Source organism: Protopterus annectens, chromosome 2.part0 (assembly GCF_019279795.1).
Source record: "Protopterus annectens isolate FY-2018-M chromosome 2.part0, PAN1.0, whole genome shotgun sequence".
NCBI classification, from domain to species: Eukaryota; Metazoa; Chordata; order Ceratodontiformes; family Protopteridae; genus Protopterus; species Protopterus annectens.
Window position 1 is genome coordinate 1,826,622,751 of NC_056728.1, and position 27,516 is coordinate 1,826,650,266.

The 27,516-nt window shown below is 40.0% G+C and overlaps 1 protein-coding gene across 2 annotated transcripts in view; it reads left to right on the forward strand.

Annotated features, from left to right (window-relative positions):
• The window catches only part of LOC122793646, a 1,742,332-nt gene that overhangs the window by 459,689 nt on the left and 1,255,127 nt on the right, over positions 1-27,516 (forward strand). For both annotated transcript variants that reach the window (XM_044061857.1, XM_044061859.1), the window contains exon 2: positions 3,905-4,059. In XM_044061857.1, the coding sequence (XP_043917792.1) occupies positions 3,923-4,059 (137 nt within the window). In that variant the 5' untranslated portion in view covers positions 3,905-3,922. The remainder of the gene's footprint in view (positions 1-3,904; positions 4,060-27,516) is intronic.

Sequence of the window (27,516 nt, forward strand, 5' to 3'; positions counted from 1 at the left end):
CTCTAACCAAGGATTCCCAAACATCTAACCCTAACCCTGTCCAGCAGCCACATATCACATCCACTTCCACCTTCAAACCTGTGCCGTCATCCTATATGAAACTAGTCTAAAACAAACTCAAACCATGTTGTACTTCAGCTGATGACCTTCCAACCAAATACCTTAAAATAGCAGCTGATAGCATTGCCTACACTGTCTCAATCCTTACAAATATGTCAATCCAGTAATCCCAAGTTCCCTCGCTCTGGAAGAGTCACACATTATCCCTCTGCACAAAGTAGGAAATTCAACAGACATTAATAACTTTAGACCTATAACAATCTTATCCCCCTCTCCAAAATACTTGAAAATTTTATTCAACAACAATTGCTAAACTATCTCTTGCAGGACGAACTGCTACCCCCTATGCAACATGGCTTCCACCCTTCCCATAATACTAACACTGCACTTCTAACCTATATAGATGCTGTCAATAAAGGCAGAGATAACAGCAAACTAGTCTCTTCCTTATTTCTAGACTTGTCTAAAGCCTTTGGCACACTTTGTTACAGCAAACTTCTACTTTGAATGTCCTCTTTAGGTCTTTCTCAGCCTACCCTTCTATGGCTCAAAAGTTACCTATCTAATAGGTATCAGTCAGTAAAATGACACTCCACCCTCTCTGCATACCTCCCAGTCACCAACACTGTACCACAAGGCTCTATCCTTGGTCATCTCCTCTTTAGCAATCTCAGCAACACCCTGCACACATTCACACAACAGTCCTCCTTAATGCAGTATACAGATGATTCCACACCCATCTGCATATCTGCTAACATGGCACACCTCCAGAAAATATTCAGGAAGCTTTAATAGCAACTGAAACATGGCTTTGTAACTCACAACTCATGCTGAACCCTAAAAACAAACACACTGCTACTTTTTTTCCCCAAATCCCTCTCCCATGAAAAAAAATCATTCAAAGTTGTCTCTCTTGATAATACAACCATTGAAGTCACTTCTCATAGGAAATTATTAAGGGTGATAGTGGATGATAACCTTAAATTTGACCTGCATGTACAAAATTGCACATGAAATACTCATCATAAACTATGGATGCTTTATAGAGCCAAAAACTTTCCCACCAATGCAACTAAAGCTACACTTGCCACTATTTATCATCTCCCCACACTTCTTTATGGTGCTCCCATACCTACTAACCTTCAAGTATCACAGAAATCAAAACTTGAACAATGCTATAACAAAGTTGCGAAATTTGCAGCAAATACCCCTTTCAGAACCCATCACTGTATAGCACTAAAAAGCTTAAATTGGTTAGAACTATGCTATCAACTAATGTATGTGTAACTTATAAAATTATCCAGCATCCATCTGCTTGTCCAGCACTAAATAACATTCTAAACAACTATGTTCCTAGTCAGTCATTAGGATCCAATGACCAAAAACTGCTGCCTGTCGACAAATCTCTCAAATCTGCTAGGTAATGTTTGTACTCGTACCACGTTATTATGACCTGAAATTCCTTACCTGTATCCATCAGGGCAATACCTTCCCTCCCATCCCTCAAAACCATTCTGAAAGACTTTCCTAGCCAAAAGCTGGCTCTGTTCTTGTCCAACACCTGGATAAACTATATCCCTAAATGTGAACAAATATCTATTCATACCTTACGATTCCTTACTCTTCATTCTTCACTCACTTCCTTACATCTGTCAATTTCTCTTCCCTGGCTTCTCTCAAAATATACTATAAGCCTGCATTTTTCTCACTTTATATTACAATTCCTGTTTCTTTTACACTAACTTACCTTTAATTTCTCTATAAACTGGATACAATTTCTCAGTGACATCATCACTGTTATATAATTGTATCAGTTCTTAACCAATGTTTTCATATTATGTCTAATTCGATATAATTATTTAAACTGTATTTCTTTTTTTGTATTACTGACCGTAAAATTATTGTTCTTAAAATGTTTTGTAATACTTTGGAGCTTTTCTCCCCAAGCCTCTGCTGAAAGTTGGACCCAGTTGGACTTTCCTGGTAATCAAATGTCAATAAATAAATAACAGAGGACATTGGATGTGGTGTATAAACCACAGAAAAAGGTGCGACTAGGTGAGAAGGCTCTTAGCATCCTTTTCCATACTAGCTGCATTCTTGTCTTGCTCCATTCTGGGTGCAGGCAGTCACAGCCGCACCCCTGTCACAGCCGCACCCCTTAGTGCCTGTGTTCTCGTTTTCCCTTCACAAACAGGACTTACCTCCTTTTCACTTGTTTCACTGTCACTTGCTTTTCAGTAACTGCAGTGACACTTTCTTCATAGCAGCTTACCTCTCAACAAATTTTCACTTATTGTACTTCTGTCCCTAGTTCTCTATTTTTATTTTCATTCCTACCTCACATTAGATTACTTTTACATGTTTAACTCTCAGTTACTTAATGAATTCTTATTTCAGCCTCTAAGCTGCAGTTTCATTCTTTTGTCGTCACATGCTTTACTCACACTTTTTATTCTTTGCATGTCTTTTCTTGACTACTGTGGTAAGCAGGAATAAGAGGGTATGACATTTTTAATAATATAGACCAGTTTGATCAGTTTTTTTTTCTGCATGACTTGCTGTATATGGGATAGCTAAAAATTTTAGGGTCTGTAGCTTGTACTCAGAAACCAAACATTTTACTGATGAAAATGAAAATGAAAATATTTGTAAGACATGCAAATATTTCTAAAATAGTATTAGGTGGTTTGGCTTAAGAAAATTTCTGTTAATTAAAGACACAAACAGGTTTTGATTCTGTTTTCAAAGAAAGGAGAGATGGTGGGGAAGATAACTATATGGCAGAAGAGATTATTACTAACACTCCAGAAGAACCATTGTCTCACAGGATAGCAACTGATTAATTAATAAGAAGAAGAATAAGTGAGAAGAAAATGATTCAAATGAGGAGGGCAGCTTATCAATTTATTAGAAGCCTCAGTAAATAACACCAGGGCAATAGTAAAAGCAAGGAGGAAAAGACTTAGGGCATTAGCACTAGTATTACATGATGATTCAGAATCAGAATAGTTATTTCAAAGTGCAAATGAATAGGAAGAGTCCCTCCTCCAGTTTGCCTGACAGAAACCAGCAGCTTACATTTGCTAGAGGAATATAGTTTTGGACATGCTATAAACATCATGTTTGCAAAGAAGGTATACACTGGCCACCATGGCAAGTGACTGCTCTGGTTTTGGCAGTTTTGGTCTTGGCTGGATGACAGGAATTTATGACTTCAGATCACCTCCTGCTCACAGTCTATTGCATATTGTCATTACATATTGGTAACTCTGTTACTTGCATCTCACAACCTTTACCTTTTAAGTTGCTGTTCTTTAAATGCTAAATTAAGTTTCCCTGTCAGTGATGACACACTTTCACATTGTGTTAGCAAGCCATATATACTGTACCATCTTTAATTAGACAGTGACATTATTAACCTTTTAACTAGCTACAGAGGTAAATGTCCCTTTTACAACATGAACAGTGTATCTTTCTCTCTAGCTACACTGCCATGCATCCCTCTTCAAGTCATACAGTCTGACTTCACTTTATGTAGGATTGTTTAACTTAGTAACTTAATAGCTGACAAGCTATACTTCTGTTTCACTTGTCAAACATGCTGACCTCACCTAAAAGTAAGATTCTCTTTTCCTTGTTAGCTGCATGCCTTTCCATTCACACTTTAATAAACTATTCTTTGTTTCTCTCTCAGTAGCCAGACTGTCTACATTCCTATTAATGGTACTTCTAATTTTGTACTTAAATTTATTGCTGATAATTTACAGAAGCAAATATGCACAAAATACCAAAATGGCTGCCATATTTCTGATATTGATTAAATGTATTTGTCTTTTTTTAGGGCCACTAATTTGACTCCATGGCTCCAATTTTGACAGCAGGCATTGAAGCCTGGGTGGAAAGTAATGGTTTCTCTCTGTGGCAGTGGAGTGGAGCTTCAGTTATCCTTTTGGTGCTTCTGGTCCCTCTGCTGTTTCTGTGTTCATTTTGCAAAAAGTAAGTCTCACTGGAACTTTCAAGAAATATTAAATCTGTAAGATTAGATTTCTTTATCATCACAGAAAGTGAATTCACTTTCCAGACAAGCTTGTTTAAACTGGATGACTTTATTGCTTGGTAACTGTGTACATCCATAGTCTTAGATCAATAGTCAAGTATCTGGACAGTTTTTAGTGAAGGGTTATTATCCTGTAGTTATATATCTATATCCATATCTCTCTCTCATGCACTCATACACACACCTCTCATGCACTCATACACACACACACATATATATATATATATATATATATGTGTGTGTGTGTGTGTGTGTGTATATATATATATATATATATATATATATATATATATATATATATAATTCATCTATCTGTCTATTTGTCTGTGTATAAAAAATGAATGAACAAATGTAGATGTCATCAAATATTTTGAAAAAAAATCTCAGACATTAAGGACACAAAGCCAAAAATTTGTATTTTTGCATTTTTGACAGAAGTGTATTCAAATGTTTTAGTATACATTCTTGATTGTGCATACACACTTGAAGCTGTAGGAGGTACAAAAGAGAAAAAAAAAACAGTGTGGTTTACAACAATTTAATAGATAAGACATGCAAACTTTCATGTGTACAACCCTTTATCAAGTATTTAAAACATCAACCACAGAACCACATTTAAATAACGTTAAAAGTTGTCTGACCTAAACAAGGCCACATGTCTAATAATTTAAACCTTGGATTTTAAAAAAGGTTTTCAAGTGCAAATATCATTTATGCCTTGGGAGAGGTAGCATTCAGTATAATGATCTGCTCATATTCCTTGCACTCAGTTTTATTTAGCATATTGTATTTCCTAGAATCTGTTTGAATGACCTATAAGACACAAAATGTAAACATATGGTCTGTGCTCATCATATGTGCATGCTTAGATGGCACACTAGTCATATTTAATTTTTAATATCATAAATATGCTGAATAATTATTTTCTTAAACTTTCTGTTTTGCTGATTTAAATGCAGCACGATAGGCCCTTAGTCATATAAACTACACGCATTGTTTTACAAGTAGCAAATGATTTAAACCAAAATATATGTCATACAGTCTATTGATGGCTGCAGGTGTTTCTGTAGTTGCATACTGATGTCTCTAGTTGACAAATATTGCTTCTGCATATTTGCATTAATAATTCTAAAAACATGTTACATACAAAGCATTCAAATATTTAATCTTAAAGCTTACACAATGCAAACACAACTGTATTGATATTTGACCTCTGTCTAGTGCAGGTAAAGTGATATTAATTGTTCATATAACATTTATTTATGTTGTTATAAATTTCATGTTTCTCTAAATCTCTTTACAACCAAGTAACACAGCCAGAACTGTTTAGTCTCATATGAAAGTTTTCATGTGAATAAACAAAATGTTGCTAACAGTATGTGTGCAGCTTGAGTGGTTGGTGAGATATTGTTGTAATAGTTACTGTGTTTACTGTGATTTATAAAATCTAGTTTAATACCTAGAACATAAAGGCTACCACCACTATAAAATAGTTTGTGCTGAAGAGTTTGCCATTTACACTTCTTTAATAACTGAAATGGTTCCAAAGATATATCCCCGGATTCAACAAGCCCTGCACAGTGTGCAGGACTAGTGAAGGAGCTCCAGCAGGCAACATGTCTGCCATGCGATCCAGGAATAAGCTGCAGGGACATGCACAAGCACACCTGCAACTGGTCCTGCATGGACCCAGCTCCTGTATGCAAATTACCCCATTTGCAGGTGAAATCCATGCAAATGAGGTGAATTTGCGATCCAGGAAGCTGGCAGCTGGCCGTGCAGGACTAGTGTAATCTGCAGAAATGTACTCAGTTAGTAATCGAGTACATTTCTGCAAACTACAAAGCAGAGCCATGATAGCTCCAAATAAAGGGTGTATATTATGTTGAAAGCATGCCAGTGGCCAAATATATGGCCATTGGCATGGAAAACAGTTGCAAAAAAACAAAAACTTTTTTTTTTTTTTTTAGCCGATTTCGGCTGTTTAAGCATAGGGCAGCGGCACACAAACGGGATTGGGCGAAAAATTAAAAAAAACTAAAATAAGCATTCTAAACAAAATCACTATTTTGCCATTATACTCAATGGCAGGCAGAAGACAACATGGCCAGTGAATAGTGGTTGCTAAGGGGGGAGGCTTAGTGTGGGACCTGTAACTATGCATCAGCAGGCAATCCTATGCAAATGAGGGGAATGACACTGAATCCCAGATTTCCCCTCATTGCTAGTCAGCACCCAACAGTGTAAGGTCTAGGAATAACTTGGTGTAAGCCTAGGAGTTAGCTGACATCATGGGGGGGGGGTGTCAGGCATACTGTAAGCAGATTGGAGCCCTGTGGCTCGGGTTTGCCCTTAGCTTAGCAGAGCTAAGCAAGGGGGTGTGTCTGAGGCTGCCTAGTGCTCTTTACATTGCCTAAGCAGGTGTGCGACCCGCGCACCGGGTTTAAACAAAAAAAAAATTTAAACCAGGAAATAGCAGCTCTGTGCACATTTGAGTACTGTGTTTGCATGGTGTGCCCCAGGGCTTAAACAGGAAGGCAATGGGAAGGGAAAACAGCAGTAGGAAGGTAATCTAGGAGAACTAGCATAGCTGGCAGATGAAATGTATCAGAATCAGCCAATTACACAAGCAGCAGACCAGCCCAGCTCAGCCTAGAACATTACTATAAACTATGCAAACACCATTCCCTCTGTTTTTTCCCACATACTCTACACCACCGGTGTATACAAGTGAGGGGAATTTTAACAAACAAAAACAACAAAATTATAGGGGCTGCAATAGCTATCATACATCAACATGTGGAAGAGGCTCAGGGTGGTGAGCATGAGAATGCTGTTGACCAACCCACAGTGAGGAGATGGAGAAGAATGTACAGACCCAGGGTAACTTACCAGGGGCTACATGAGCTAGAGATAGTGGAGCGCTATAGGGTGGACAGGGACCTCTTACAGCAAATTGTTGAGCTGTGCGGGCTACGCCTGACACACACAACTAACAGAGGGGAGCCCATCCCAGTGGATACCAAGGTATGTGTAGGCCTAAGAATACTAGCCACAGGTACCTGTCAAATGCTAACTGGGCATATCATGGGGATCTCACAGGCATCAGCATCCAGAGTACTCCACCCATTCCTGGATGTGATATCAGCATATGCTAGTGAGCACGTATATTTCCCCAACACCCGTGAGGCGTTGGCCAACAATATGCGTCTCTTCCACCAAATAGCAGAATGCCCTGAAGTAGTGGGTGCTACAGACTGCATGCACATATGCATCAAAGCACCACCCGGTGAGTGGGGTATGGTCTACATCAACTTCAAGGGCTTCCACTCCATCAACTGCCAGGTCATGTGCAATGCCCAGGGCATAATAATGAATGTGTGTGCTGGCTGCCCTGGAAGCTATCACGATTCCCACATCTGGCATCTGACACAGCTGTATCAGAGATTTGCCAATGGGGACATCCCTCTCGGTCACCTAGTGGGGGATGTTGGTTACGCACTGGAGCCGTGGCTGATGATACCCATCAGAAATGCACACATACCCGGACAAGAACTCCATAATGAGGCACACACACAGACCAGAATTATAATAGAGCATCTGTTTGGGATGCTCAAGTCATGGTCCTGGTGCCTGGACACATCCGGTGGAGCCTTGCAGTACTCACCAGCTACATGTACTCAAATTGTTATCATATGTGCCATGCTACACAATATGATCCTGCGGAAACAGCTGCAGCAGGAACAGCATGGGGCAGGGCCACACATCCCCCCCCCCCCACCATTGCCAAGGCCTGCACAGGCACAGAGTGACTCGGAGGAGGAACAACCTGAGCATGCCCCAGTAGGCAGATGGAGGCGTGCCCAGTATGCCCTGGCCTTGGCAAAGAGGCAATGCATAGCACATACACTGACACAGGAGTGACCCAGGGAATGACACCTCTCTCTGACTCGCACATACAGTAAAAGGGATGCTAAACATTACACTATCTGTGCTCAACCATATCTAGGGAGTGTACTATGTGCATCTGACATAGACAGCCCTCCAGCACCATCCTCAGTACTGGCACACCCACAAGGTAAGTCACTCTTCTTACTAATTGCTGAATGGAGTAGTATGTGTTGTTACTTGTATCTACGGTATGGATATGAGCATGCAAGGGAATCGGGTGTCTGAATGGGATGCCAGCAGATAGTAGACACCTATAGTGGCAGCATGAGATCTGTAACAAATACTGGTGTCACCATAGTAGCCAGTACTACACATGGTGACAAAACTCACTGCAGGAAATGTGCTGGGCCACATGTGTGTCCATATGACACACACATACCAGTCAGGGAAGTTCACATACCCAAAAACAGTCTCAGCTAGCAGGACAGGTGTAGACAAACACAAACAAAGGCCGTGCTAAGGCCTCTGAATGATGGCTATGGGTAACCCCCCACACACACACACACACAGACAGACTACATTAAGTCCGGCAGTGGGATGTTAGTTCTGAAGGGTAAGAATTCAGAAACTGATATGTAGGTCAATCAAACCTAAGACCTATAGTACACTGATATGCCTCCAGTTAGCAATACAGAATGAAATGGAGTACCTGACATACCAGTACAGTCATAGAAAATGTGTACAAGTGTCAAGTGTGCCCCTAATCCTAAGTAGAAATGTAGTAACAGTAAGGTGTGCCCCCCAATCCTATGTAGAAATGTAGAAACAGTCAGGTGTGCCCCCCCAATCCTAATAGAAATGTAGTAACAGTCAGGTGAGCCCCCTGCAATCCTATGTAGAAATGTAGAAACAGTCAGGTGTGCCCCCCCCAATCCTATGTAGAAATGTAGAAACAGCCAGGTGTACCCTCCCAATCCTAAGTAGAAATGTATTAACAGTCAGGTGTGCCCCCTGCAATCCTATGTAAAAATGTAGAAACAGTCAGGTGTGCCTCCCCAATCCTAATAGAAATGTAGCAACAGTCAGGTGAGCCCCCCGCAATCCTATGTAGAAGTGTAGAAACAGTCAGGTGTGCCCCCCCAATCCTATGTAGAAATGTAGAAACAGCCAGGTGTGCCCTCCCAATCCTAAGTAGAAATGTAGTAACAGTCAGGTGTGCCCCCTGCAATCCTATGTAGAAATGTAAAAACAATCAGGTGTGCCCCCAATCCTAAGTAGAAATGTAGTAACAGTCAGGTGTGCCCCCCAATCCTAAGTATAAATGTAGAAACAGTCAGGTGTACCCCCCAATCCTAGTTAGAAATGTAGTAACAGTCTGGTGTGTCCCTCCAATCCAATGTAGACACGTAACAGTTAGGTTTGCCCCCCCCAATCCTATGTAGAAATGTAGTAACAGTTAGGTGTGCCCCCCTCCAATCTGATGTAGGCATGTAGTAACATGTATGTGGAGGTATAATACCAGTGGAGCACAGATGACCTGAGGTGGCCAAGGTAGCAGGATAGATTGTAACATTTGTACAATATGCAGGTATGTGTGTGTTAGGTTGGTGTGTGTTCCATATTGTGTGAGAGTGGTCAGTATGTATGCATGTTGTGGTTTGACCTGGTAGCCATTGCCCACTACTGCCGATGACAGAGCCAAGTCCTCACAACTGCAGCGCCAAAGACAATGCTCCCCAGTATAACACATTCTAGCAATAAGTTATTGTAAATGTATGGTGGTAATATGTGTCATAATCTGAAAGATGCACATGGCATGACTGTTGGGCTAGATATACAAGCAGTACACAGGGAAAAGTACCCCAGACATACAGTGTATAATGTGTAATCGTGAAATAGACACACCCTTGGAATTGTACATACAGGTATGCATCACATTATCTGGGCTTGTAGTAGGGAATACCGATGTTGTCTGGCCGAACACTTGCAGATCACAAAGGTGATAGGACTGATGTACTGAGAAACATCTGATGTCCCTGCAGAAGCTAACATAACTGGAATGCCCCATGCATATCTGTGAGTCAGATGCAAGTAGTGTCCATAGCACACATGCACCCAGCTCACCCAAAAAACACCCACAGGTACCTCTCTGGTCTTATCCCTGCTGTTGGGAATGGGTACAATATGACCCCCACCTGTGTATGGCAATACCGAAAGAATGCAGCATGCAGTGCAGGTGTCCCATGCAGGTGTGTCCCTAGCTGTAAGCAGCACCCTGCCAGCATCCACACCACCTGATCAATACTGATAGAAAGTATTGGCATGAACATCAAGCACACCTACCCTGTCACCCCAGGGGGAATATACTGTATGGCAGTCTGGGACTGTAGGAGTGACAGAATGTAACGGCCTGCTACAGCTGGCCTGCATCACCACCAAATGGCCTACAGGCCTCTGCCAAAGGCCTGCATCTCACCCGTACTGCCAATGTATGTTATGTCATGGACACCCAAATAACAACATAACATGCTGCACATAACCGATATGCAACACCATGTAGACAAACCACAGTAACATGTCCACCATGTCCCACTGCATGAACTGTGGACCAACACCAAAACACATCTGTGATGAGGTGATAACTATAGGGAAATTATCAGAGAATGTTTGCATAATGTATTGAAGAGGATAGAATAATAGGGGGTGGGTGGGAGCATGGGCAGCATGGAATGTGCAAAGTCCGAAACATGTGCACATACTATCCCTGGCTGCAAACACAAAAATGGGTGGCTACAAATCTGCCCGTACACCACAATAGGGGTAATGTCATGACTTATGACCCCTGCCTCTGGGTAGCCTGTGTGAATCTGTACAGCTGTGAGGTATTGACACAGAATGATAAGGCCATACTGTCACGTCGATGGATGTACAAGTAAGGGATTCTCTGCTACCACTGCACCAAGGTACTGAACTGAATACACAGACCCAGCAGTAAGTGTCTGCAGCTCCCCCTCCAGAATGGCATAACCTTCCAGGAATAGGTAGGTGTTTGACCACAATACTGGACACAGCTGCATTCACCCTGTGTTCCCCAGGACATCACTGCGAGCAAAAATGTCTACCTGACAGTACTTGAGGACATAAAACATCACAGTGTATAACAGTACACATGTCTGAATATCACTGCTAACACCAGTACCATGTAGCAGAAGCAGCACAGACAGAATCACCTACAGTACATACTCTCCCTTAAACAGTTTGACCCCATATTGCCAACTGATCTACAGATATCCTGCAGAAATAATTTGCTAGCTGTAGGTGTAGAACACAAAGGTCTGCAATGGAGTATAATCTACCCGGAATGGATCCACACATTCAGTACAGAAGGCCATACTGGGCATGTTCACACACTTAGAGAAATGAAGACAATGTCAGACAACAACATACTGAAAGGTCATACCGGGCATGCTCAAACACAAACAAATGAAGCCCATTTCTGCCAACAACAGTGGACCATACATATCCACAGTTGAAGATGTTAGTGCATACATTCCTCAGTATGCACCAGTCATGATTTGCACACACATTGGATAGGAATACACACATATATACAAGGACAACACACTATAATATTCCAAAAGTACACATACATAGATGTGTGGAAGAGAGTGACAAAGAGCCTTCCATCATGAGGCCTGTCCCACCCAGCACACAGCCAAATGGCTACAACCACATGATGTGTAAATGTCATTCACTGTAGAAATTAACCACTGGTATCCCTCAGCATTAAAGACTCTGTGGTGCAAGTGCTAGCTGTGCAACATGACTGTACAAGGCAGTAGCCATCTAGCAGTTGTATACATGTACCTGCGTAATATAAACCTGCGTGTGCCTGAGTGTAGTGTGTCTACCTGTAGATGAATGGGTTATGGCCCAGGCACACACACTGCCCTCCCCATAGCCTTACTATGGGAAGCTTGCTGATGTCATTCACTGTGAAATACACCTTTGGAGAATGGATAGCCCAGTCATCTCTGTGGTGTGTCTTATAAATGTGTAATGCTATAGTGTGATAAACTAGGTAGGTAGTAGTTCTAATCCCAGACATGGCAACTGTGTGTGTGAGTGTGTGTGTGTGTGTGTGTGTGTGTGTGTGTGTGTGTGTGTGTGTGTGTGTGTGCGCATGTGTGTACCTGTCTCTGTTTGTGTAGGGTGCAATGCTTTTCAGGTCATTCACAGTCATGACAACCTTCATTGCCCTACTTTGGCAAGCCTGATGATGTCATCCCCTGTGAAATTCACCCTTGGGGAAAGAGTACTCCAGTAATCTCCGTGGCATGTCCTATAACAGCATAATGCTATAGTGTGATATAGTAGTCTGGTAGGTGTTCTGTTCCCAGACATGGCAAGTGTGGATGTTTGTGTGTGTGGTTGCCTGTCTGTGTAGGGTGCAATGCTTTTGAGGCCATTCAGTCACTACAGCCTCCATTGCCCTACCTTGGGAAGCCTGCTGATGTCATTCTCAGTGAAATACACCTTTGGTGAAGGAGTACTCCAATAACCTCCGTTGTTTGTCCTATAACAGCATAATGCTGTAATGTGATATAGCAGTTTGGTAGGGGTTCTATTCCCAGACATGTCAAGTGCAGATGTGTGTTTGTCTGTGTATGGTGCAATGCTTTTAAGTTCATTCACAGTCACTACAACCTCCATTGCCATACTTTGGCAAGCCTGCTGATGTCATTCCCAGTGAAATACACCTTTGGGGAAGGAGTACTCCAGAAATCTTCATGGCGTGTCCTATAACAGCATAATGCTGTAGTGTGATATAGTAGTTTGGTAAGGGTTCTATTCCCAGACATGTAAAGTGTGGATGTTTGTTTGTCTTTGTAGGGTGCAATGCGTTTGAGGCCATTCAAAATCACTACAACCTCCATTGCCCTTCTTTGGCAAGCCTGCTGATATCATTCCCAGTGAAATACACCTTTGGGGAAGGAGTACTCAAATAATCTCTGTGGCGTGCCCTATTACAGCGTAATATTGTAGTGTGATATAGTAGTTTGGTAGGGGTTCTATTCCCAGATATGGCAAGTGTGGATGTTTGTGTCTGTGTAGGGTGCAATGCTTTTGAGGCCATTCACAGTCAGTACAAGCCTGCTGATGTCATTCCCTGCGAAATGCACCTTTGGGGAAGGAGTAGTCCAGTAATCTCCGTGGCACGTACTATAACTGCGTAATGCTGTAGTGTGATAAACTAGTTAGGTAGGAGTTCAAATCCCAGACATGGCAAGTGTGTGTATGGCTGTGTCTGTGTTTGTCATTTGTATCCTGTGTGAGTGTATAACAACTGGACTCATTGTAGAGTGGGTTTTGCAAATTTCTTATATGGTAGCCCTATTATATGTCACAATGTCCACCTTACAAGGTTAACAGATGTCAAATAGCCGAGAGGCTGGGGTACCAATCCATACGCCTACATGTTACATCAAGGCCTGGCGAACAAAGTAGCAACCCTTGTATTACCCAGAGAACACTCTCAACTCATGTCTCATACACAAACACACTTGCCTATGCAACAATTGCTATGTTGGTAGTACCCTACATATTGCCCACAGATAGTAACCATGGTATGATTGCAGTGGACTACAGAAGGCGTGGCACCCTGTCCATCAGCACAATAGGCATGTAATTGCAGACAGTGAGCTTTTACTATGTTCCCCACTGGACATCTGCAACATCTGTGATGACATCAAATGTGACCCACAAAGGACATACCATGCCTTAAACACATACCCTGTATGGACAGATACCACCAAGGTATCAATGTAGGTGCAGGGTCAACCTGCTGACCATTAACAGTTCCCGTCACATGAGGCCAGGACTGGCACATCTGATGATAACAATCTGTGTACACAACATGGGCCAGATACCACAGGTACATTTCCACATGTCACTGTACTTGCATGTGGGATGTGTGCACATCCCACACACTGTCCATGTCATGGACTATAGAACACATACATGGCAAGCATTGCACAACACTGGCCATACACAATTGTAACCCAGGTGACTGGATGGTGAATACAATTATTTCCACCTGTGTGGGCCAATCCTACACCCATGAGCCACACTGCAGACCATTGTCATGTGGCCTGATGCCAAGGTATACCCTTCACCTAGCCTTGTATAGCCTTCTGGCACATTCAACCACTACACACCTGTGAAGCAATGTACCCATGCATGTCAGTACTGGCACCGTGTGTCTGTGTGTGTGGTGGATGATGCTTTTGACCACATTCACAATCACTACAACTCCCATTGGCATACTGAAGCATGCTGTCTGATGTCAGACACCTTCACATACCCTTTGCCCATATAACCTCCAGATAACCCCTGTGGTACATGTCATACCTGCGCATTACTGTATTGTGGCAAACTAACTAGTTAGGAAGTACATTCCTGACCCTGCCAAGTGTGTCAATGTGTGTGAGTCCCTGAGAGAGTGTGGCTTTGTTGACCCTGACACCTGTTCATGTGGACAGGCATGTGTACTACACCTACCATATCACTACTATATCACTGCTGCAGATGTCACTCACCATCACATATACGTTTGGACAGCTCCTCAACATGTAAGCTATGTGGCGCATGCAATAACTGCATAGATGTGATAGCAATACATAGTCAGTCAGGGGGTTGAAACCCCATACTAGTAGTTGTGTGACACAAACATGCTTAGGATTTACTCTCCCACCCCTCCCCGACTTACTTTGTCTTTGTCTGTCTCTCTTACTCCCTCTCTGGTGGATGTGGAGAAGTACAACTGCTTTGTTTAGGCAGCAGCTTGTGCTTTGTAAGTGATGTTCATGATCAGCTGATGGCCTCTGCATGAATTGCAGTCCTCCTCTAACTGATTGCATGTGGAACATCTGTGGTAACATTCTCATAGCCAATTGCATGTAAACACACTCCAATATCTAGGAACATCATGTTGGTGTTGGGCCTTTTCATTCACTATGAGCAGGACCTAGATCTGGTGTTTGGCAAACAGCATCACAGATGGTTGTGGGATTTACCTCTAACAACAAACACTGTGGAAACAGGCCAACAGACAGGAGGGGGGTGTGTCAGACATGACTACAGAATGTAAGTGTTGTTATTCTGCATTTGGAGTAATGTCAGTTTAACAGGGTATGTGTGGATATGGGTGGTCTACATGTTTTAATACCTGTCATGACAGTGCTACATTTTAGATGAAACCCCCATCTGTAAGGTCATCTGCAGACTGGGCAGTGTGTGAAGCCTTTTGTTTCTTGTGTTACTCACAGAACACCTATCTGAGAACTGCAGAAGCATAATGTGAGGATTGCAGTCAGTACATGGTAACAGCCATGAGAGTTACTGACTTCATATCCCTCATAGGACATATGTCACAACAAACTCTGGTACGACAGTAAATGTATGAGGTTATCACAGCGACATGCCAGTATTGGGCCAGTGTTCGTAGCTCCAGCCACAAGTCTGTCAACCTTTGTACATATGTCATACAGTAAGAGGTGCATATGTTCTGTACACCATTATTTATTGACATCATACCTGATAACAAGCCAGTCAGATATCAGACTGCTAGACATGTTATGTAGGGGTTGTTTCTGAGGACATAACTTGGGGATTCTGCGGTTGTGTGTACAGTACTGGGGTCTGTGTACTTAGGGTGATTGTCGACAGTATGTGTATTCTGCATACATACCTTGGGCTGTGCACAGACTGTGGTAGATGTCATTGTTCTTGGTCCTGTTCTATCTGATGTTACATGCTGCTCCAGTGTATTGTACCCTATTGGCTCACATGTCTGTAGGGCCAGACACACACGTGTCCCATACCACAGACAGCCATTGGACCACACTGTGCTATGACCCAGTATATGTAGGGTTAGTGTGTGAGTGGCACATATAAGGATGGTGTTTATCAGACAGTCCATATAGTGTCATATTAAGCTTGTGTACAATATGTGGCTGTGGCTGTATTTACATTGGTTGTGGGTATGCACTTTCTCACAAGTGTCTGTTACTCTGTGCTGTGACATGCATGTAGAGCCCACTATAATCATAGGTACATGTGTATTCCCCCATACAAAATGTAGTCCAGTGTTGTGGCAGTCTGCCTGTAGTTTGCACAGTGCTTTATGACATGCCTAGTAGCCTAAAGTAATTACTCAGTGTGCTGTTATGTCCAGTTATTTGCAAGACATACTGCTGCCAGGCCACCATAACTGCAGTGTATTTCTGACAAAGCAGTGGGATTCTGTACAGATGTATGTCACTAACTACTGGGTAGTATGTGGCCATGTGACCTCTGCACCACCAGTTATTATGTGTCAGGACAGACTGGCGTGTGTGCATGCATAAACTGTGTGGGCATATGTAGTCCAGTATTTACATGACATACCCATGTACATGGCTATTAACATCCACATTTGGAGGCATGGTCCACATGTCTCGCATGAAGGGAATATGTGTACACCTGTAGACTGATCACAGAGTACTAGACTGTCCACATATATTGCTCATATCTCTGATTTAGTCCACAAGATCATAACTGTGCTAGGAGTGGTACTGTATTATGATGTTCTTAGGATGTCTGTCAGTAGCCAATGGCGGACATGTCAAAAGCAGATGTGACCTCCCATACACAACATGTCTATTAAGACAACCCCTATTACAGTAGCAACAGTCTATATATATATATATATATATATATATATATATATATATATATATATATATATATATATATATATATGTACACCTGCAATACATACACGACATCCCCTTGCAGTAAGAGGTCGGGACTATTGGTACAGAGGTAGGATTCCACTCCATGCTCTGGACATATGGTAAACATATATGTATATATATTTATCCATGTATCTATATAGATATATGCACATATACATATCTACATACATATATGGATATAGATATGTACAGACACATACACACACACACACACACACACATATATATATATATATATATATATATATATATATATATATATATATATATATATACACAAACAAACACTCAAATATATACAGTTACACAGCAATATATGTCTACACATATACAGATATAGATACATAGGCACATATAGTTATGGATATCTACATATATCCAGTATTAGAAGAAGCAAGCCAGGATCCACGAACCAATATTTATTGAGCACTTTCGTTTTTTAAAATAAAAAACTTCACCAGAATGATTACAAATGAACAATGACTGACCCAACTTATATAGCAATCTTGCTTACAAAAATGTTAATTAGCAATCAGCTTAAAGGTGTAGTCTCTAAAACACAAATACAATAAATACATACCTTAAAATACATAAAATGTATGATGTATAATATGTAAAATCTGTTAAAAACATATATGTGTAAACTCACAGGAAACATTTCATTGTAAATTATATATTAATTATATAAATAGTTGCTTATATATAAACATATCAATATATATATATATATATATATATGTTGTGAACTGCATATTGATCACTTATATCCTCCTGCCCTTAGTCTAAGTATAGGGCTGATGGAAATATTACTATTAAGGCCTGGGTATTCGGTAGCATTAGTCCTCATCTGCCATCTTAATTCATAAAACTCTAAAAAGTCATTAACTGGACCCCCCACCATCCACCACTGATACCTGCTCTAAAACTGTGAACTTAAAGTTGTGTCCCTCATTATTATTAATGTGGACTGCCAAGGCATTTTTAATGTCCTGCTTCCTGATGTCATAGCAGTGCTGATAGACCCTACTTCTAAGGGCATTGATAGTCTTGCCAATGTAAAAACATGGACATAACTGGCAAAAGGCAAGATAAACTACAGATTTGCTGCTGCAACAAAATTTCTTCTTATAGAAATATTTCCCATAATTAGGAATATCAATCTCAGTGCACTCCATGATATGTTTACATTGAAGGCAAAATCAACATTTTGACATACCCCCTACTTTGGTGTCAATAATATTGTTTCTCAACATATTTTTGAAGGAAATATCCTTCTGACAGACAATTTTTGGGGCCTTTCCCACTATTTCAAGATAATCTTGACTGGTGTGAAATAAAATCCAGTTATGCTGAATAATCTGGGTAATGTCAGTGAATTGTCTGTTAAATTTAAAGATAGCTGACCTTTTAAAGTCAATTCCTTCCTTGGGTAAACTTTCATTTTGAATAATACCTTTACCAAGTAAACAATATTATTGACACCAAAGTAGGGGGTATGTCGAAATGTGGATTTTGCCTTCAATGTAAACATATCATGGAGTGCACTGAGACTGATATTCCTAATTATGGGAAATATTTCCATAAGAAGAAATCTGTAGTTTATCTTGCCCTTTGTCAGTTATGTCCATGTTTTTACATTGGCAAGACTATCAATGCCCTTAGAAGTAGGGTCTATCAGCACTGCTATGACATCAGGAAGCAGGACATTAAAAATACCTTGGCAGACCACATTAATAATAATGAGGGACACAACTTTAAGTTCACAGTTTTAGAGCAGGTATCATTAGGGTTAGGGGGGGGTCCAGTTAATGACTTTTTTAGAGTTTTATGAATTAAGGTGGCAGATGAGGATTAATGCTACCAAATACTCAGGCCTTAATAGTAATATTTCCATCAGCCCTATACTTAGACTAAGGGCAGAAGGATATATGTGATCAATATGCAGTTCACAACATATATATATTTTTATATTTTATATATAAGCAAATATTTATATAATTAATATATAATTTACAATGAAATGTTTCCTGTGAATTTACATATATATGTTTTTAACAGATTTTACATATTATACATCATACATTTTATGTATTTTAAGGTATGTATTTATTGTATTTGTGTTTTAGAGACTATACCTTTAAGCTGATTGCTAATTAACATTTTTGTAAGCAAGATTGCTATATAAGTTGGGTCAGTCATTGTTCATTTGTAATCATTCTGATGAAGTTTTTTATTTTAAAAAATGAAAGCGCTCAATAAATATTGGTTCATGGATACTGGCTTGCTTCTTCTAATACTGGTTATTTAGTTTGCTGTCTCTTTACACGTTGTGAGTTGTTTGGCATGGAAGGAGCAGTGCTTAGTGAACCACCTACCATTGCAACACTAGCACAGTCACTACAGACTTTGAATTCAACGATGGAGAATTTAGCACTCTTAATGGGTAGATTGATCCAATGACCTACACAAGAGTTGCCTCTACGTCCTGCTAGGTCGGATGACCATGGAGAGGAGGCAGAGAATATTTTTAGTGGCATTACATTGGCACAATGGCAGCAAGAATGCAGATCGCAACCTAACCAATCGGGTGAGGTTAATTTACATATGGCTTCCAGTTCTGATAACAGGGGGGCCGCTACTTCCTACAATGGAAGAGACACACTAAATTAGTGGCTGGAGACTGAACGTGAATGGCTTTCTATCCCAGAACAATGAAGTCCTGAAGGTAACGTCTCGTTGAATGACCAACTAAAACAATTTGAAAAAAGTGTATTGGAATATCGGAAATTACAGCTAGAAAACAACTATTTAAGGGAGTGTAAGCGAATAGAGGAAATTCCAAAAGGTATTCGCACATGGAAGTATCCAGCAGGGTTAGTCAAAGACTCTTTATTACATGTTGAACTTCTTGAATTATTTAATAAACATGGCTGAGAACTTTTAGACTGTCTTATTAGACACAATGAAAGAAAGTTACTTGGCATATCAGCCAAGGTAAAGACTCTTGTTGATAGTATACATTCGGATTTGTTATTTAAACTCAAACAAAATGACTATTTCAATATTTTTAAAAAGGCGGATAATAATATTTGTGATCTTAAACGGAAAAAGGACAGTAAATTAAAGAGAGATGAGAATGACTATGCCCAACGGAAAGCCTACCCCCCACCCCCCTTGGGACAATATTGACAGGTATTTTACACAAATAATTCTGTCAATGATAATCTGCATGTCCCCGATGTCAACAGGGATGATAATTTCGATGAATTTCACCCTGACTCTTTAGAGTATCCCCCTCTGAGGAGGTCCGAGCAACTGAGGAACCAGAGAGGGGGTACGGGTTATTACAATTGGAATCACAGGGGAGGGGTAGGCGAGAAAATGTATTGAATTTATTAAATTTATTAAATGTATCAAATTTTTTAATATATCAAATGTATCTAATGACTTGGATAGTTCTACAACATTTGACCTTAACCTAATGATCCCAAACTTAATTCCTGATGCACTTTTCATATGTAATGACACAGTGAGTGAGGACTTTCATGACACATGCAACATTTTAAAAAATACCTGTGGTGATTTTTGTATTTATAATTATACTGACTCTATTTTTGACCAGAAATTGGCAGATGTATTTGATAAAGGGCTTTCTTTTGTCCCATGTAGAAATGCAGTACTTGATGAAGTATTAATTAATTTAAAGCTTTATACAAGGAAGTTAAACTTACAGTTTTTATTTAAAGGAATGTGTTTTAATTCTATAGATCATGAACCATGTAAAAAAACTGGTTTATTTACCCCCCCCCCCTTGAACCCTTTGATACAAACATTTGAGAGAATGTGTGAACATGACATACGTAAGCTCCTTAAAAACAAGAGAAAGTATTCAGATTTGGACAATAATTTAACTTTATATGAGAATAAACTAGTCAGAGATGTATGCAACAATAGGGCAATCAGAGTCATGAAACCTGACAAAGGGGGTGGTTTGGCCATCATGAATACTAATTCCTATGTAGACAAAATGTTTGGTATATTGTATATTAATGTATATTGTGAGATTAGTTTGAATGAGAAAAACATATTGTATAGGAAAGTTGATGTAATTCTAGATGAATTATTGTTAAACAGGGAAATTAGTTTAGATGACTATAATTTTATGGCAGTTAAGTCCCCAAAAATTCCTACTATTTTTGGCATACCAAAGCTACATAAGGATATAAGTAATCCACCCCTTAGGCATATTGTTGACACAAAGGCATCTAAAACATATTTTATTGGCAAATTTATAGACACTCAACTAAAATCAACATTAAATAATTTTTATTGGGTTTTAAAGGATTCATGGGACTTTCTAAAGAAAATAAATAAGGATATATATGACAACGGTCTCATTTTTGTGACAATTGATGTTAGGGATTTGTTCTCTGTTATCCCACATGAACTGGGTGTGGAGTGGTTTTACCTATTTTTATGTAGATATTCCAATATCAAACATGAGCTTGTTAGGACTATTAGAACCTTAATGGAACTGGTTCTAGACACCAATGTCATAGTATTTGAAGCCCAGCTCTTCAAACAATGCAAGGGTGTAGCAATGGGGGCTATAATGTGCCCCTATACTTGCGAATATTGTTCTGGCCTTTTGGGAGCTAGAATTAATTTTTAATAGCCAATATGCTCAATATTGGAAGTATTATGGCAGATATTTGGATGACATCATTATCCTGTGGCATGGTAGTATGGAAGAGCTTAATAGCTTTTTGTCCTACATAAAGCAAAGTACAGATTTTTTAGATTTTACGTATACAGTAGGGAAAGATGCAATAGATTATTTGGATATTACCATCAAGAAAAATGAGTATAAAAAATACTTTACAACAACACTATTTAGAAAACCTACTTACTCTAACAACCTCCTGCACTTCAACAGTTTCCACCCACTACATCAGAAGAAATCCTTGTTAAAGGGCCAAGCTGTTCATTTGGCCCATATGACTTCTGAATGGAAGGATTTCTTACAGCAAATTGAAGTATTGAAGAATATGCTTTTGCAAAGAGGCTATCCTGAACTGTTTTTAAAACCTATTTTACAGGAAGTTATAGATAAAAGACATAGGGGGTATTATTTTCCTTTACTTGGTAAATGTATTATTCAAAATGAAAGTTTACCCAAGGAAGGAATTGACTTTAAAAGGTCAGCTATCTTTAAGTTTAACATACAATTCACTGACATTACCCAGATTATTCAGCATAACTGGAATTTATTTCACACCAGTCAAGATTATCTTGAAATAGTGAGAAAGGCCCCAAAAATTGTCTATCAGAAGGATATTTCCTTCAAAAATATGTTAGAGAGAAACAATATTATTGACACCAAAGTAGGGGGTATGTTGAAATGTGGATTTTGCCTTCAATGTAAACATATCATGGAGTGCACTGAGATTGATATTCCTAATTATGGGAAATATTTCTATAAGAAGAAATTTTGTTGCAGCAGCAAATCTGTAGTTTATCTTGCCCTTTGCCAGTTATGTCCATGTTTTTACATTGGCAAGACTATCAATGCCCTTAGAAGTAGGGTCTATCAGCACTGCTATGACATCAGGAAGCAGGACATTAAAAATGCCTTGGCAGTCCACATTAATAATAATGAGGGACACAACTTTAAGTTCACAGTTTTAGAGCAGGTATCAATGGGGGATGGGGGGGTCCAGTTAATGACTTTTTAGAGTTTTATGAATTAAGGTGGCAGATGAGGACTAATGCTACCGAATACCCAGGCCTTAATAGTAATATTTCCATCAGCCCTATACTTAGACTAAGGGCAGAAGGATATATGTGATCAATATGCAGTTCACAACATATATATATATTTTTATATGTTTATATATAAGCATATATTTATATAATTAATATATAATTTACAATTAAATGTTTCCTGTGAGTTTACATATATATGTTTTTAACAGATTTTACATATTATACATCATACATTTTATGTATTTTAAGGTATGTATTTATTGTATTTGTGTTTTAGAAACTACACCTATAAGCTGATTGCTAATTAACATTTTTGTAAGCAAGATTGCTATATAAATTGGGCCAGTCATTGTTAATTTGTAATCATTCTGATGAAGTTTTTTATTTTAAAAAAACGAAAGCGCTCAATAAATATTGGTTCGTGGATCCTGGCTTGCTTCTTCTAATACTGGTTATTTAGTTTGCTGTCTCTTTACACGTTGTGATATCTACATATATGTCGACAGAAATAGGTATATCTGAATAGATATGTATGCACATATAGTTATAGATATCTACATATATATCAACATAAATAGGTATATCTGTACACATAGGACGTGCATATATATATCCAGTATCCATCTTGATTAACCGATCTCTGTCAGAAAGTTACGTTCCCACACTGTGGAAAGTATCACATATAATTCCCCTCCACAAAGGTGGACCCTCCACAGAACTAACCAATTACCACCCCATAGCTATTCTCTCTCCACTCTCCAAAATACTAGAGAGATGCATACACTCTCAGGTCTCAGACTACCTCCTTACTAACAACCTCCTTTCCAGTACTCAGCATGGTTTCTGACCAAACCATAGCACCACCACTGCCTTACTCTCCTTTACTAACACTATCCTTCAGCATAAAAACAATGGCTATCTTTCCTCTGCTACTTTCCTAGACCTATCTAAAGCATTTGACATGGTCCCACACAAACAACTTATCTCTGTCCTCAATAACCTATCCTTCTCACAATCGGTCACCAACTGGTTTCAGAGTTACCTGTCTGACCGCCAACAATCCGTTGTATGGCAGAATGACATATCTCCCCAACTACCTGTCTCCATAGGGGTTCCCCAAGGATCCATCCTTGGACCCCTACTCTTCTCTGTTTACACCAATAATCTAGCCTCTGCCACCAAACATGGCACACTCTTACAATACGCAGATGACTCGACCATCATCTGCTCAGCCCAGTCCCTACCGAAACTGCAAAAAGTCACACAGGAAGCCTTTTCCTGTGTTGAAACATGGTTATCCGATGCCCGATAAATACTCAACCCAAACAAAACTAAACTACTCATCTTCCAACCCACCAAACATACTCAAAACAACTCTCACTTTAACATCACAGAAAAAAACAACACCACAATATACCCAACTGAACACACCAAATTGCTAGGAGTGGAAATAGACAATAAACTAAAATTTGACATTCACATATCCATGACTATAAAAAAAGTCCACAAAAAACTAGGAGCATTATACAGAAATAAACAATTTCTCACCAAAGCAGCAAAGATTTCAATAGCAAATTCCCACCTTATCTTCACCCTACTTTATGCCTCTCCAATATATACCAACCTAAGGCAATGTGATCTAAACAAGCTAGAGACCTGCTACAACAAAATTTCCAATTTCACCACAGGGGCATCCTACTGTAGTCACTACTGTCTCTCACTTGCTGAACTGGGCTGGCTTGAACTCCCTCACCTCCTACAGTGGTATCAACTCTCACTCGCCCACAAACTACTAAACCATCCACTAAATGTCCCATCCCTCCAGAATCTACTCCAACCCTATCGCACCACCAGACCACTAAGATCCAGCAGCAAAAATCACTTGCAGATCACTAAAGCCAGTAACTCTGCTGGTGAAGCACTATTCTCTTGCGCCATAGCCAAATTATGGAACTCACTCCCACCCACAATTACCTCCATACCATCATGCACCCACTTCAAAACTTTACTAAAAGCGCAACTAAAAACATGCTGGCTATGCCCTTGCAACTCCCACTCTAATATCATCCACCCCATCCAACCACTACCTTTCTTTCCACTCCACTAACTACCTTGATTATAGCAAGCTCAGATGCTCATTAGCCAGTACTTATTATACAGCACGAACTTCTTCTTCTTGTAACATTTGTTAATGCCTGGTATGCACTTCACAGATAAAGATTCTAGTTGTCTACTGATGTACTATGTTCATCTGTAAATATGTTGTAAGTAATTGCTATGTAAATTGTTAATCACTATGTAATCCAATGTAAATACTGTCTGTTTATTTTAACTGTGGAGCTTTTCTCCCCGGGCCTCCGCTGAAAATAGACCTACGTCCAGTCGGACACTCCCGGTCAACAAATTTAAATAAATAAATAACTAAATATATATATATATATATATATATATATGTATATATATATATATATATATATATATATACACACACACACACATATATATATATATATATATATATATATATATATATATATATATATACATATGTGTATATACAAAGAGATCTACAAATGGCCATATATACGATGCACTATACAGATGTGTTGACAGACATATGTATGAATATACATGTGTATATACATGTAGACTTATATCAACATATGTATCTGTATATATCTATATTCCTGTCATGTGTAAACATCACAGTTGTGTATACCTTCCCAGATGTATCTCACCGTATGTATCCGATATGTGTACATTATGATATAACAACATATGTGATGCAACAGTAATATCAATAACAACTACTACACGTTTGTGGAAGTCAAAGCAATTGTTCAATACTAATCAATATGTGTAGTGACAGATTTATTGGAAAAACAACTGTCTTCACAGTGGTCATGGTGTAGTGGTTAACTGTTGTGACTATAGTGTACAGTGTCTTGGGTTCAAGAGCTGCAAGGGCTGTTTATTGTGTTGCTGGGCAGAACAAGGGTTGTTGGATACAGAGTGGTTGAGGCAGTTCTGAGCAGCTTTAAGTGGGTTTGTGCGGGTTTACACGAAGCTAAGTGGTGCTAAGGTACGGTTAAACGTATAGGCACTTACACCATGTAGTCTTCGCTTACCAGTGCGCAAATCTGCGTAGCATCTATATTGCAGCAATGCTGACACCTGCTAAGCATGGCTCCGCCCTGGTAACCAGTGCTCACATCCCAGTCTGATAACATACTAGGGTAATGACATCTGTAATAAGTGTATGTAATGCCATATGCAATACATGTGTCTATGTGCTGTCATTACAGTAGCAAGGGGTGTGAGAGTCATGTCTGGGACACATAAGTATATGAGACCTGTACAGAACTGTTATCCATGTGAATGTGTTACATACAGGAGTAGTAACCCAGGGTACGTGCTGCCACACTGGCATGTAGTGTATCATGGTGGTACTACTGTTAATAGTGCTTTCCCAGGCAAGAGTAGAGTGCTACATTTAGTACTGACAACAAGCACACCTGCAGGCATAGCTGGACTCTGAGGCCTCACTGTTGTGCTCCTGGTGTGTGAGCTGTGTCACAGTATATATCCCCTACTGGATAATGATCTGACATGTGGAATGTAACTGTGGACTACCGTCTGTACAGCACATGTGAGTGAGGGCTTCCAACATGTAGTAATGGCATACATATTGTTGTCAAACATCTGTCTGTCCACACATTCATCCTACTGCATAGCTACTTGCCAAGCTGATGTCTGTCAGTCCCTGTACAGATGTGCAGATGGCAGGTATCCAGCTGGGATACGTACAGGCAACCTATGCTTGATTGACACTGATATGTCTGCCCAGCTGTGTAATAACTGGCACATATAGGAGACAACACCCTGTACGCAGCAGATGCCATGGGTACCTCCACTACACTACCAGTCAACAGAACATGCTTGGGTACAGGTCTCCATCACAGACACTAACCCTATGTTGTAATACATGTTGCATACATGTCAACTGGATTACCTCAGTGGCCATGTACAGGAGGCACCCAGAGGATTGACTGATGCATGTCACTCTCACCCTGAGGGTCACCACAGTGGTGTATGTCGATAGATTGCCTGCTGGCACATGGCAGGTGGCATGATACCACTGTACACACATCCCCTACACAACCCATCTCTCCATGGACAAAAGCTAGCTACACAGCTATGACCACCTGCAGCGATGCAACCAAGTACTGACACATGTGTACATGTGAATTACTGAGGATAGCAGTGTCTGTGTGTTAGTACACCTGTAGTTGGGAATTCCATGAGGGCCTTCACCACCACCACAACAACCATTGCCAAAGTCAGATGTGGCTGCTGCTGTATATCAGACATTACATGTACCCTGTTATGCTCCTCTCTCTACCGGCTACATGAGCCTTGCAGTACCAGCACAACAGTGTTGTAAAAATAGGTCGACAGGCATGGGATACCCATTGAGTTCTGCCAAGTGTGTGTATGTGTGTATGTCTGTATATCTGTAGGATACACCATTCCAAGGCCACATACTCCTATTACAATATGCATTGCTACGCAGTAGTACAGATAGTGTTGTTGCTGCCCATAGGTGAGGCATGATAATGCAACACCCTACTATGCCTGTGGCATGTGCATTAGATGCATATCCCTGTAGTACCACTGTTGTGATATACAATGGGTTGTATTGCAGTCATGGGCAATGTGTGATGGTGGGTATGTCAGAGTGTCATCATGGGTTCCAGTGAGTACAATATCCACTGGGGGATTTGGGTCCTGTGTACACTGTCATTACACCATGGTACACCCAGTATATGTCCCATGTACAACTTTATGGTGACCACTGTCACCATCAACCATACAGGTAACTTTTAGCACAATCCAGCCCAGTAATGCATGTGCTGTGTGCAGCCTACCAGTAATACATTG